Source organism: Eleutherodactylus coqui, chromosome 2, assembly GCF_035609145.1.
Source record: "Eleutherodactylus coqui strain aEleCoq1 chromosome 2, aEleCoq1.hap1, whole genome shotgun sequence".
Taxonomy (NCBI): Eukaryota; Metazoa; Chordata; class Amphibia; order Anura; family Eleutherodactylidae; genus Eleutherodactylus; species Eleutherodactylus coqui.
The window spans coordinates 64,628,116-64,640,091 of NC_089838.1; the positions used below are offsets into that span (position 1 = coordinate 64,628,116).

Below are 11,976 nucleotides of genomic sequence, written 5' to 3' on the forward strand. Positions count from 1 at the left end.
TGACAAATCTCATCCGCATTGAGCGGACAATCCGATGCGGATTCCTGGGACCCAGCATGTCAATGTTTTTTATATCAGGTTGCAGTATTGCTCCTTTCTATGGAAGAGCCAGCCGCAACGGAAAAGCATGCGGTGAAGCTGCTCCAAAACCCATAGCCAAGTCCGGCGGGTTCTGAAGCTGTGCTTATCTCACGGAAATCTTGTGGTTTTTCGCTGCGGCAAAGCCGCAGGATTTCCGTGGTGAAAGCGTCCTGTGGGAACTCAGCATTACAGTAAAGAGCCTCCTATGTTGGTGCAGAAACCTTCTTTCCTCTAGACATAGAAGGCGCCCCCTTGTTACAGTCACAGTCCTGGGTATACATAGATGGTGGGAGAGATCTCTGTATTGTCCCCCTGATATAGTTATGTATAGTTATTGGGTCGCCTCTCAGCTGTCTTTTCTAAACTGAATAATCCCAATTTTGATACGCTCTCTGGGTATTGTAGTCCGCCCATTCCATTTATTACTTCAGTTGCCCGCCTTTGTGCCCCCTTAAGCTCGGATATGTCCTTCCTGGGTACTGGTGCCCAAAACTGTCCACAATATCCCATGTGTGGTCTGACCAGTGACTTGTTGACATGGTTCTTCCTCTTTACATCTAAAACCCTTTAACCACCGTTTAGTTTATACAAGTAGATCCTGAATAAAGTTAACTTTGTGAATTCATCGTTTAACCCCTTAGGCTCGCAGCCCTTTTTGGTTTCTTTTTTTTTTCACAGACTGTAATCCTAAATTAAAATATAACTTATTGATTTATTCTAAAATCCTTTTCGGATATGAGGGCTTTCATAAAAAAACTTTTATAATGGGCGTGTGATGCGTTCCATTAATAATTGTATGTCCAATGAAGCACCTTGATGTGTTTAGTGAAGAGAATCTGCTGTGTATAACTGTCACTTCGCAGAAACTCTTGCATATAGAAACGCTAGCTTCCGACCAGCTTTAATGTTTTTAGCGTACCATATGTTGTTTTGTACGCTTTTTTTCGGCTGGGGGTTGGACATACACAGAAACAAATATTGTAGTCTAGGACTGAGATCCTTTTTGTAAGATTCAATTATAAATCTTTATCTAGAGAGGTGTATAATCTCTCTTGGTTCTGTTGTGTATAGCTCGACGCGTTTCTTTGCTATTCGTCAGGAGCAACACTGTTTGTCATAGAACCAGATAGGTACGGCTCGAGCACATTAATGCAAATACATTGATCCAGTATATCTTTGGACCAAATGTATAATGTGCACACAAATATAGTACGCCAGTGTAAGTGCATTCGGGAATTAACCAGATGGCTATATACTTGGATGATACTTCGGCATGATCATTCCAAATATTTTGTTTTTAATAGCCTGAATGCTATCTTAGACCGGCGTCTGTTCTAAAATGGAACTGGGCTACCAGAATACGATTCAAAGAGAAACCAGGGTTTCAGTCACCAGTATCTATAAACGCTAGGTAGTTTTTCAACCTCGCTAACTAGGTGCTAACCCTAAGTTCAAAAGGTTGCAGGACCCTTTCTTTTAGCAGGTATAGTGATACTACCCCTAAATTCCCTATCTGTGCTAAGGTCACTGATACTAGTCACCAGTGCCCGGCTCAAGAGGGTGGTCGGCAAATCAAGATAAATAAATAAACAAAAAGAAAAGAATCTGGCAGCAGCTCCAGCCTTAGTGGTAGGCTGGAGGCATCCAGCCTACCTCTGATGTCGGAAAACGTCCGGCAGGGTATTCTTAGTGTATATTACTGGCCGCCCTGTTTTCGGGGGGCCTCTCCAGCATGTCCCATACGATAGTACTGGCTCTAGCCAGCAGCTGGCGCCATTGTATAATGGCAGATAGAGAAAGCTCCCTAGAAATCCTGAATTCAAAATTGGATTGCAAAGGGTTAAGCATGGTGCACTTTAACTCCTTGTGATCTACTGTATTTTTCACATTATAAGATTCACTTTTCTTCCCCCCTCAAAGTGAGGGGAAAAAAAAGACAGTGCGTCCTATAAAGTGAGCATGCCGAAATCAGACCCGGCTGGCAGCTGAAAAGGATCGCAAGTCCTTCTCACACAGCTGCCAGCTGAGACTGCATCCATAGCAGGAGAGCAAAGTCTTCCCTAGGAACAGCTGATTGGTAGAGGGGGGGGGGGGGGGCGGGAAGCAGCAGTTGGCTTAGTAATCAGCTGTTTCTATGGGCGGCTTCTCCCCCCCCCCCCCACATCATGAGACATGCCATGCAGGACAACTAAAAAGTTGGGTGACAACTAATGGATTCATCATTACATTTACACTCCGCTGTCCCTGGTTGACCTAGCGGTTTATGCTTCATTCTGGGGCGGCATTACTTCTTAATTCCTGGTATTACCCCCCTCCCTGCCTTACCTCTAAAACCGATGTGCATCCGAACAAGCAAAAATACGGTACTTACCTTTTTTTGCTCTAAATCGTTGAGATTTTTCAAACGACACGGGTCCTTTAAGGCCATCGGCCGCCTTGACATCGTAGGAGCCTGGCGCCGGGGCGCAGCCTAGACACACAACAGCACATTAGTTCAGTCTACGGGTTCGGTTGGCATTGGAGAACGAAGCAGTTAGTCCCGTGTAGCCGATTTGGCGCAGATCTCACACATCCAATCCAAAGCCAACTGGAAGGGAGAGATCTGCAACCAATCAGCTACGTGTGAACACCCCCAAAACACAGCTATAAGCCCCTATAGCCACACATAACTAGGACGTACAGCCCTCCATCACTACACAGCACCAGGAGCCGCGCATGCGCTCATACACACCAACGTGCTCGTTAAACCGCTTCAGCGGCGCCTTGGGAAACGACATCTCCGCGCGCTGCGGACCACAAGCGGCACTGACCAGTACAGACCCTCTAACCGCTGCTTTAAAAACAGCGCACAAAACAATCCACCAATAGCAGAGCCGCTCCCGACCAGCGTCTGACTACTCAGCCAATCAGGAGCGGCTGGGTCAGCCGTCCAATCATATACAAGATAGGAAACGACACTATCTGTTGTGTAACCGGCTTCAGAGGGCGTAACAGGAAGTGACCATAACTCGTTAGTCTATTGGTTGAAATTATGTTAGACATCGTTAGCAGCCAATAGAATCCGCTGTAACAACACCACCTGTCGCCGTCATAAAAATGGCACCAGTCTGTAAACCGTTGTTCTTCCCTAAATGGCCATTATGTAAATGAGGGGCCCCACGTGATTATGTCTTGGTCTGACGGAGCTAGCAGTGACGGTTTAGGACTGCGCATGCGCGGTGGTTGGTAGTAGTAGGACGCTGAATCCCATGTGATGTCGGTGAATTTCGAGGAGCGCAGCGGGGTGGTGCCCTGCGAGACCCCGTGGGGGTCCTGGTACCAGACCATGGAGGAGGTGTTCATTGAGGTGCAGGTGCCCCCCGGTACCCAGAGCCGGGATATCCGCTGTAAGCTGGGCATCAGGGACATAGCGCTGACGGTGCGGGACGCGGGCATCCTACAGGTGGGGGGCATTTGCTGCGCATTCCTGCACAAAATCGGTGCGCTTTCTATCGTAACGCAGTGTAAATGCGCCTTGCGGTCACGCGAGGAGAACGACTGCAGATGGGCAGAAAAACGTGCATTCTGGTGCGTCAATATTCTGCGCAGTCACAGACCGCAATGCGCGCCTGCCCGTGTGGTTGGCTCACACGGACGGGGCAGATTCCACATGTGGATTTGCGCAGCATAAGACCTGCGATCATTTGCGGAATATGACCACAGAAGATGGTGGATGCGAGCGGTTTTCCGCGTGGCTGTACACTATGCACGGCGTATTGTCCGCGTGGCTGTACACTATGCACGGCGTATTGTCCGCGTGGCTGTACACTATGCACGGCGTATTGTCCGCGTGGCTGTACGCTATGAACGGCGTATTGTCCGCGTGGCTGTACGCTATGCACGGCGTATTGTCCGCGTGGCTGTACGCTATGCACGGCGTATTGTCCGCGTGGCTGTACGCTATGCACGGCGTATTGTCCGCGTGGCTGTACGCTATGCACGGCGTATTGTCCGCGTGGCTGTACGCTATGCACGGCGTATTGTCCGCGTGGCTGTACGCTATGCACGGCGTATTGTCCGCGTGGCTGTACGCTATGCACGGCGTATTGTCCGCGTGGCTGTACGCTATGAACGGCGTATTGTCCGCGTGGCTGTACGCTATGCACGGCGTATTGTCCGCGTGGCTGTACGCTATGCACGGCGTATTGTCCGCGTGGCTGTACACTATGAACGGCGTATTGTCCGCGTGGCTGTACACTATGCACGGCGTATTGTCCGCGTGGCTGTACACTATGCACGGCGTATTGTCCGCGTGGCTGTACACTATGCACGGCGTATTGTCCGCGTGGCTGTACACTATGCACGGCGTATTGTCCGCGTGGCTGTACACTATGCACGGCGTATTGTCCGCGTGGCTGTACACTATGCACGGCGTATTGTCCGCGTGGAAGATGCGCTCCAGCCGGCTGCTCTATTGAAGTTGCAAGCGTTTCCGCCGCTCCTACATCATATTAATTGCGTATGAGCGACGGAACACTCGCGTTCAGTGGAGCCGCCTGCGCGAAAATACAACATGCTGCGATGTGAGTTTCATTCCAACCGCGGGAACCGCGATTCCTATACTCACATCTGTAGAAAGCCAAAGGTTCATGTCTTTCAATTGGCGCATATTACTGCGTATCATCCGCGATGGTGCCGATCGTGGATTCCGCAATTCAAATCCGCCCGTGTGAGCCGGACCGGTTACCCATTTTATTTGGTGCGTTTTTTTGCCGCACACAAATGCTCGTGTTCAGTAAGATACGCTCAATGCACGCGCAAAAAAGCAAGGCTTGTTCCGTAAAAATGCTACGCAAGCGTGTGCAAATACGCCCCCCCCCCCCCATGTGACTCTGACCTCCGGGCGTGTAATAGTGTAGCTCACTGGGTGCGCTGACCTCGGGCGGGAGAGCGTAGACGCTGCGGTGTCTTTCCACGGAGCGGTTATCAGCTGAAAAATCACCTGAAACGGCTATTTTCGGTGTTGGTCGTCCCGCATACACAGCCACGGAGCGGGCGCCATGAGAGAAATAGCTCAGTAGTTGCTAATCGCTCCATTTCAGCTGACTGAACGCTTCTCACCTGGGGTTATACGGGGGCGCTCAGTCTTGGTCTAATGAACGGAGGTCGGCGGGCGTCAGACATCTCCGGCGCGCTCCTCCTCCTCCATTGCCGGAACAAAGATGGCATCGCTGTAAAGGAGAGGAGGATAGGCAATAAGCGACTGGCGGCCGTCCTGTGTACAGGGACCCTAAGGCCTCCTTCACACAGGCGTTTGCGCAAAACACCGTATAATGCAGCGGTCTACCGCCATGTATGGCAGGATAGCGGTTATACGCAGTGTGACTTTTTGTTTTCCGGTCTCCTAGTGGTGTTGTGTATTCAACGTCACACACACCCAATGTACCGCGTGTGCACCGTGCGTGATACACAACTCATAGAGAACAATATGGCTCTATCGTGCGAAATACGCAGTAAAATAGAACATTCTGCCTTCTTTTTTGCGCGCGTATTAGATGCAATGAATATTCGCAAGTGTGAGTGGGTCACTAAAAACCAATGGACTTTTATTGACTCCATTCGCCGTGTATTACGCGCTGACATTATGTCGGTGGGAATGAGCCCTAAGGGTATGTTTACACGTAGCGTAAAATGGAGTCAAAATATGCGCATTGATGTGGATTCGAGATCGACTGCGTTTCCAGCGCCGCTGGTCAGTTGATGTGGAGGCGATGCCACCTGAGCAGCGGCGCTCATTAGAGGCGGCCCTAACCGTGGGGCTATATGAAATCAGCAGACTCAAATCCGCACCATCTGTTTTGGATGTGGAATTTGCTGTTTAATTTTCTACTGCGGAGATCCTGCAGCATTTGCGCTACGTGTAAACGGTAAGCGTGCGTTCACACGGAGGAGTTCTGCTGCAGATTCCGTGTCCATTAATGGGAATCTATGTGGCTTTTTTATACGGATTGCAGAAAAAAAGGAACATGTCACTTCTGGACGGGGATTCCACATGTAGGTTCGGCGCTGAAAAGGGCTGGACTGGATTTGCAGGCAGACCTTGCATAGCGGCAGCACAACTGTAGACTCCGTTGCAGTTATTGGGGGAGGAATCGCCCTGTGACCATACCCTAATTACAAGGGTAGACAGATGGGCGCAGCCGCATGTAACGTGGCAATACTGTGACCTGCACAGGGCTAATCATCTTGGAGCAAACAAGGGTATACTCTCCTCTCCGGGGGCCCTGGGATGCATCTGACAGCCGGCGCTCACATCCTGGCTGCCATGATGCCTCTGATTGGCCGCAGGGGTCATGTGCTTCCACTCAGCCTGTCTACCTGGGAGTTACCTCCAATGCCGGGTGCAGCTCGGGGCTCTAGGGAGGTGAGTAAACTCTTGTTTATTATTTTATGCAGGGTGCAGCTGGTAGTTGGGGTTTTGTTTTAATGACAGTGGGTTAGGGTCCACCGCTTGGGACCCCAAATGATCAGCTAATTGAGCGCCTGCTGTCAATGCTATAAAACGTAGGGGTACGGAGTGGAAGTAGTTAGCTCCGCCACCGGGAGCTGGAGCTGCACCTACAATTACTAGCGCCAACCACTACACAGGGGCGGAGCTAACTGCTTTTACTCCGTACCCCTGTGTGTTGTGGCGCTGACAGCAGGTGGCCAATCAGAGGTTTGGCCGGGGTCCCTGAAGATAGGTTACCAGTAGTATTTGCCCCTTTAAAATCCACAGCGCAGGTCAGTGTCCGCAGTGAGCGGTTGGGATTTCTTGTAAAATGCAGTGGATTGGCACAGACTCCCCGCACCATGTGATTGTATTTACCCTTACTAGTGAAGAATGAAGCACGCGCGGATGTCCTCTGTTGCTGCATTTTTCTTCTTTTTTTGTGCACCCATTAGCTTGAATCCAAGAAGTTGGATCCAAATAGAACATTTTGTAACTTTTTTGCACTCCATGTAAAGAAGAAAAAACCGCGTGTGTACTTAGCGCCATTGACTGTAACGGGTCCGTGTGCAGCCACTTACGGCGTGCAAATGGCTTGTGTGATACATTATATATTGATTTTGTATGTTTTCCAGGGCCGGCTGTACGACTCTACGATAAGCGATGAAAGCACTTGGACGCTAGGTGAGGACAGCTGAAAAGTGACGGTTGTACTCCGCTTCTAGAGAACTTCTCACAGGAGACGGATGAGTCATTCTCGTAGTTATTTCTTAGGGTCTGTTTACACGGTGCGGAAATGCTGCACAATGTCCGCAGCGAATTCTGCAGCAGTTCCGTATCCAAAACTGAGTGGTTTTCCTGCAGCTGATTTCAGAAGATACAGCACTCCCCTCCGAAGTCCTCGGCTGTCAGCCCACTCCTTAGCCGAGACAGGAAATCGCTGCCATCCTGCCTACGGTCGCGGAGATAGCGCAGCGCGCTTAACTGTTTCCGTAGCTTACATTCGCTTCAACAAGAGCTGTGGAAAGAGCAGAGCTCGGCGCTGAGTACTCGGCTCCTCCCAGGGACGGTCGGAGCACATCCTCTGGGTTTTCCCATCTCAGCCGTGAAGGGCCAAGATGGAAACGCCCCTTTAAACCGCCCACAGTCACATTAAAATTGGAAAAACCCTCCTTAAAATGTTGGGTTTGTTTTTGTTTTTTGTTTTTATTGTAGATTTTGACTATTATCTCATGGAAATGTATTTGACACAGAACTCTGTCGCCTCATGTGCATTTTTTACCACTTATTTTAAATTTAAGTAAATCTTATCCCCTTTTGTATATTTCCGCACTTGCTCCTTAAGGGCGCATTCAGACGACCATATATCGTCTGGGTTTTGACGTAGGCCGATATATGGCATCTCTCTCTGCAGAGGGAGGAGGCTGGAAGAGCCGGGAGCAGTGCTCTGAGCTCCTGCCCCCTCTCCACCAACTCTCCAACCCCCTGCACTATTTTCAATGAGGATAGACAGGATGGGGGCAGGGCTAATTCCTGGAACTTAGCCCCACCCCTGTCCCGCCTCCTCTCATTGCAAATAGTACAGAGGGGGTGGAGAGGAGGCAGAGAGGGGGCGGGAGCTCAGAGCACTGCTCCTGGCTCTTCCAGCCTCCTCCCCCTGCAGAGAGAGACGCCGTATATCGGCCGGCTTGAATACCCAGCCGATATACGGTAGTCTGAATGCACCCTAATGGGTTGATGTAAAAGTTTATCATGTGCACTACTTGGGACTTATTCATCGTGTAGCATGCATATTCACTGTGTATTTTTTTGCTATCCTATAGACTTTAATGCCCAACTTTGGTCGGTAATACAGACCAAAATAAAATCTGCTGATCAATGGGGTTTATACTGTCCATATTACACACATAATACGGACTGCAGAAAGCCCATGTAAATGACCCTTAGGCCTACATGCGCATATCATCGTAGTGCTCGCCGGAACTCAAGGGACAGAATCTGGTTTTATGTTGGAATCAACAAGTACGTTCCAGCACCTACTCAGGTGACTGCACAGCTACTGGACGCTCACCTGAGATACCCATCATGCACCATTTCATCATCTAGTATTAGTGTTTCCAGTCCATCATATCGATGGGTATTTCACACTAATGACTATTTCTTTGAACTTTTGCCAACTGGAAAGCATGATAATGTGGGATCCGGGTTTGGCAGTAAAACAGTGCAGGAGAAGAAGGACCCGCGTGAAGTAGGGCGTTGTAAGTTATGCAGGCTGCTTGGAAAGACTCGTAATATCTTAAGTAGATATATATTTATGATACTACCATCTATGTAAAATGCCTAGGTCAAGATTTAGGAATACTTCCTATCTGCCTGCTGTGTGTTTTCTTTACGTTTTGTTTTTTACTAGTTTTTATGGTTATTCATACGTTGATCGTTGGCCTGTGTGTGTTTTTACGTTCCCCTGTAACCTTCCATATACAGCAGTACATCTCTATTCTGCTCAGTGCTGTCATTGTCATTATATTCATTCACCATTATGGAATTTAGTTTTTTTTTCCTATTTTCGGCTGATGAAGAGGACAAAAAACTTATTCGAATAGTGCTAACCAAGTCCAACCGAGACGCCGGCAACTGTTGGCCATCTTTACTAGAAGGAGAGTACTCTGCTGATCCCTGGGTTCAAGACGAGATGCAGAAGAAGCTGACGCTGGAGAGGTTCCAGAGAGAGGTGAGGAGTCCTGAACAATCCTCACTCAGGCCGGCTTCACACGTGCGAGAGGTGTACATTGCGAGACGCACAAATATGAACCCCCTTCTTTTAAATGGGGTCATATACATGAGCAATTGTTATTTTTTCCTCGCGATGCGATGTGGGAAACAAATTGTGGCATGTCCTATCGTTCTGCACGCTCTCGCATCGCATTGCTCTTTTTTTTTTTTTATGGGCCCTGCAGCAGCATCGCACCACTTGCTAGGTGCACGCGATGCAATGCAAGGTTTCCCTATTGCAAACAATAGAAGAAACTCTGCGATCCTCAGCCGCGGCTGTCGGATCGCTACTTCCCCAAAGTGATACGAGGCTGTTTTGACATAACCCATTGGGTGTAAAAAAGAACAGTCCTTAGGGTCATAGTGGAGGAAGCCGGCCTTGGACTGCAATATGTTCTCCTGGAAGACGAGAATGAGGATCTGTGGTGTGAACCTGTGCCTATACATCCTGTACTAGGAAGTCTCCTAGATCAGTTCTAGTTACTGTTCTCCCCACATACGGCCGTGGGAAGATCCTCCATTATCTTCCTGCAGACTACAGGTTGCTTTATGGCTTCATGGTGGAACTCCTCAACGGGCTTCCTCAGTATGACCCTTAGGGCTGTCTGGCTGACGGCATTTAGATGGGGGGCCTCGCATGAACAGATTTTAATTGTGGAGTCTGCGATAAAATGTGGGCATTGAAAGGCGTGTATTTTCAGGGTTTTTTGTTCAGTCATGGGTATGAATTGCGAATTCCCCGAGCTGAAGAAAAATCGCAGCACATCCTATTGCAGCACGGATTCCTGGCCGGACAGCCCCCACTAAAGTTAGTGGATAGGATTGTTCCGTCGCCCATATGCAATTAACGTTGAGTATGATCGGCGGAAACGCTTACAACTTCAGAGGGGAATAGATTGAAAAGCCGCTGGAATGCTGGCTGGGGAGGAGCGAGGGAGCTTTATTCAACAATATGCGTACATATGTGTGAAAAACGCTCACATCTGCAATCTTCCGCAATCATTTGCAATTGCTTTTCGCGTGAACCCAGCCTAGTGGTTACACCTGCAAAAAAAGAGCAACCAAATAAGAAGTGAACATCTTACAATTTGTAAGACGCACAAACTTCTCATTGGGGAACAATCAGTTTTTATTTGTTTTTATATTACTCTTTCACTATAGGGTGAGGTTTTTTTTTACCTTTTAGCATCTACTCATGTTTGTTTTTTTGTTTTTTGACTGTAAATTGTTTTGTATTCGATAATTTTGGCTCTTGACTTTCTCTATTGGTACGCTTTCCTCTTCTAGGGTTCCCTATGCATTATTTGCCATTGTGATGTGTTGTATGCAGACTTCAGTGGCTTCTGCTTTTCTATGTCTGATGTTTTCGTGTTTTGCGTGTCTCTTTTTAATTAAAAATATTCTTATGAACATGATTTGCCTACTTTGTCTTGTTCAGTGTGCTATTTTATAGAGTAACCTTTTAAGGGCACTTTTTCAAACGTGGGCAGGGCTTGTCAGGAGACCCACAGGGCTCACAGATTTATGCTTAATTCATGCCAGAAGTTGGCAAAAAATGGTCGGACCTGGCATACATTCCCGAGAAGGCATACAGAAAATGGTACTAGCCCAGTATCAGAAATGCCAGGCTTGGTAAGCTTGCCCGTACCATCCTAACCCTGCACACAATAGATGTACATGTATGTTCGAAGGGGTTATAATAGCAAAACCAGTTTTCGTGGCGTTACAAAATGTTGCGTTGGCTGAAAATCTATTTAAGTTGAACTCTAACTGGGACTGATTAATAAATAACCACTCTGGATTATCAGACCATTAACTCCTTGTGTTCGTTTCTCTTTTTCAGAACCCCGGATTTGACTTTAGTCGAGCAGAAATTTCAGGAAACTACAGCAAAGGGGGGCCGGACTTCTCCAATTTACAAAAGTAAAACCAAATATTCAAGGACTATTTTATACGTTTTCAAGTTATGGGATACCAATCAGCTGATGAAACGATATATATTTTTTACTCCTCATATGTAAAAGAAAAGCAATACAAATTAAGTACCCTTCTTACCGGCAAGTGATGAGCCGCCATGCGAGTTCTCTAGGTGTGGAGACATGTATGGATGGCTGTCGTTGTGTAACGTGTCACCCCTCCTTAGTGACCTTATACCAGTCTCTCATACAGCACATTGATTCATATATGAATAAATATTTAGTAGAGGGGCACACGGGGTGATTACATTGTACGTCAGTGCTATATAATAATGTAAATAAACCACGCAAACGTGCGTCTGTCTAATGGATGGGACTAAAATCTTTCCTTTTTACATGAAGCGTCCCTCCTATGCTGCATTACGGATTACCGCAGTGGCTCACCTTTGGTCATGCACAGTACAGATTTTTTTTCTTCAACATTTGTATTTCCTACGCCGTCACTTAGCGAAGTACCTGCAGCCAATATGTAAAGATAATTGCATATGGACTGCGGGTCGGATGCCCTCCATTGACTTCAATGGAGGTTGTCCACATGGAGTCCGCAGCAAAATAGAACATGCTGCAATGATTTTTTATTTTTTTTTCCCCCCCTCCACTTGCGGAATCTGCAATTAACATCTGTGGGTGTGAGCGAAAAAGTGATTTGCTGCTAATCTTCCACGCGGATGACTATTG

General features: G+C 47.8%; 2 protein-coding genes across 5 annotated transcripts in view; one reads left to right on the forward strand and one right to left on the reverse strand.

Moving 5' to 3' along the window:
• The window catches only part of HMMR (hyaluronan mediated motility receptor), a 41,739-nt gene extending 38,785 nt beyond the window's left edge, over nucleotides 1-2,954 (reverse strand). For 2 of the 3 annotated variants that reach the window (XM_066591073.1, XM_066591071.1), the window contains exons 1-2: nucleotides 2,813-2,954; nucleotides 2,453-2,551 (exon numbers count right to left, since the gene is read on the reverse strand). In XM_066591073.1, coding sequence (XP_066447170.1) covers nucleotides 2,453-2,551; nucleotides 2,813-2,858 — 145 coding nt within the window. In that variant the 5' untranslated portion in view covers nucleotides 2,859-2,954. Of the gene's footprint in view, nucleotides 1-2,452; nucleotides 2,552-2,812 lie in introns of those variants that run through there. The other variant, XM_066591072.1, reaches the window with a different exon arrangement.
• Nucleotides 2,955-3,282: 328 nt separating this feature from the next.
• On the forward strand, nucleotides 3,283-11,607 carry NUDCD2 (NudC domain containing 2). 2 transcript variants are annotated; one of them, XM_066591074.1, is made up of 4 exons: nucleotides 3,283-3,523; nucleotides 7,186-7,234; nucleotides 9,130-9,281; nucleotides 11,166-11,607. In XM_066591074.1, exons 1-4 carry the CDS (start codon nucleotides 3,335-3,337, stop codon nucleotides 11,247-11,249), a joined length of 474 nt encoding a protein of 157 aa, XP_066447171.1. In that variant the 5' UTR covers nucleotides 3,283-3,334; the 3' UTR covers nucleotides 11,250-11,607. The 2 variants fall into 2 exon arrangements, with proteins under 2 accessions (XP_066447171.1, XP_066447172.1); XM_066591075.1 differs by having other exon boundaries at nucleotides 3,283-3,427.
• The last annotated feature ends 369 nt before the right edge of the window (nucleotides 11,608-11,976 follow it).

Excerpts from the sequence above, each read along its gene's own strand:
- NUDCD2 (XM_066591074.1), top strand. The coding sequence starts at position 3,335 with ATGTCGGTGAATTTCGAGGAGCGCAGCGGGGTGGTGCCCTGCGAGACC. Across the intron at positions 7,235-9,129 it reads TGAAAGCACTTGGACGCTAG|AGGACAAAAAACTTATTCGA; the intron begins GTGAGGACAGCT and ends CGGCTGATGAAG. Across the intron at positions 9,282-11,165 it reads TGGAGAGGTTCCAGAGAGAG|AACCCCGGATTTGACTTTAG; the intron begins GTGAGGAGTCCT and ends TCTCTTTTTCAG.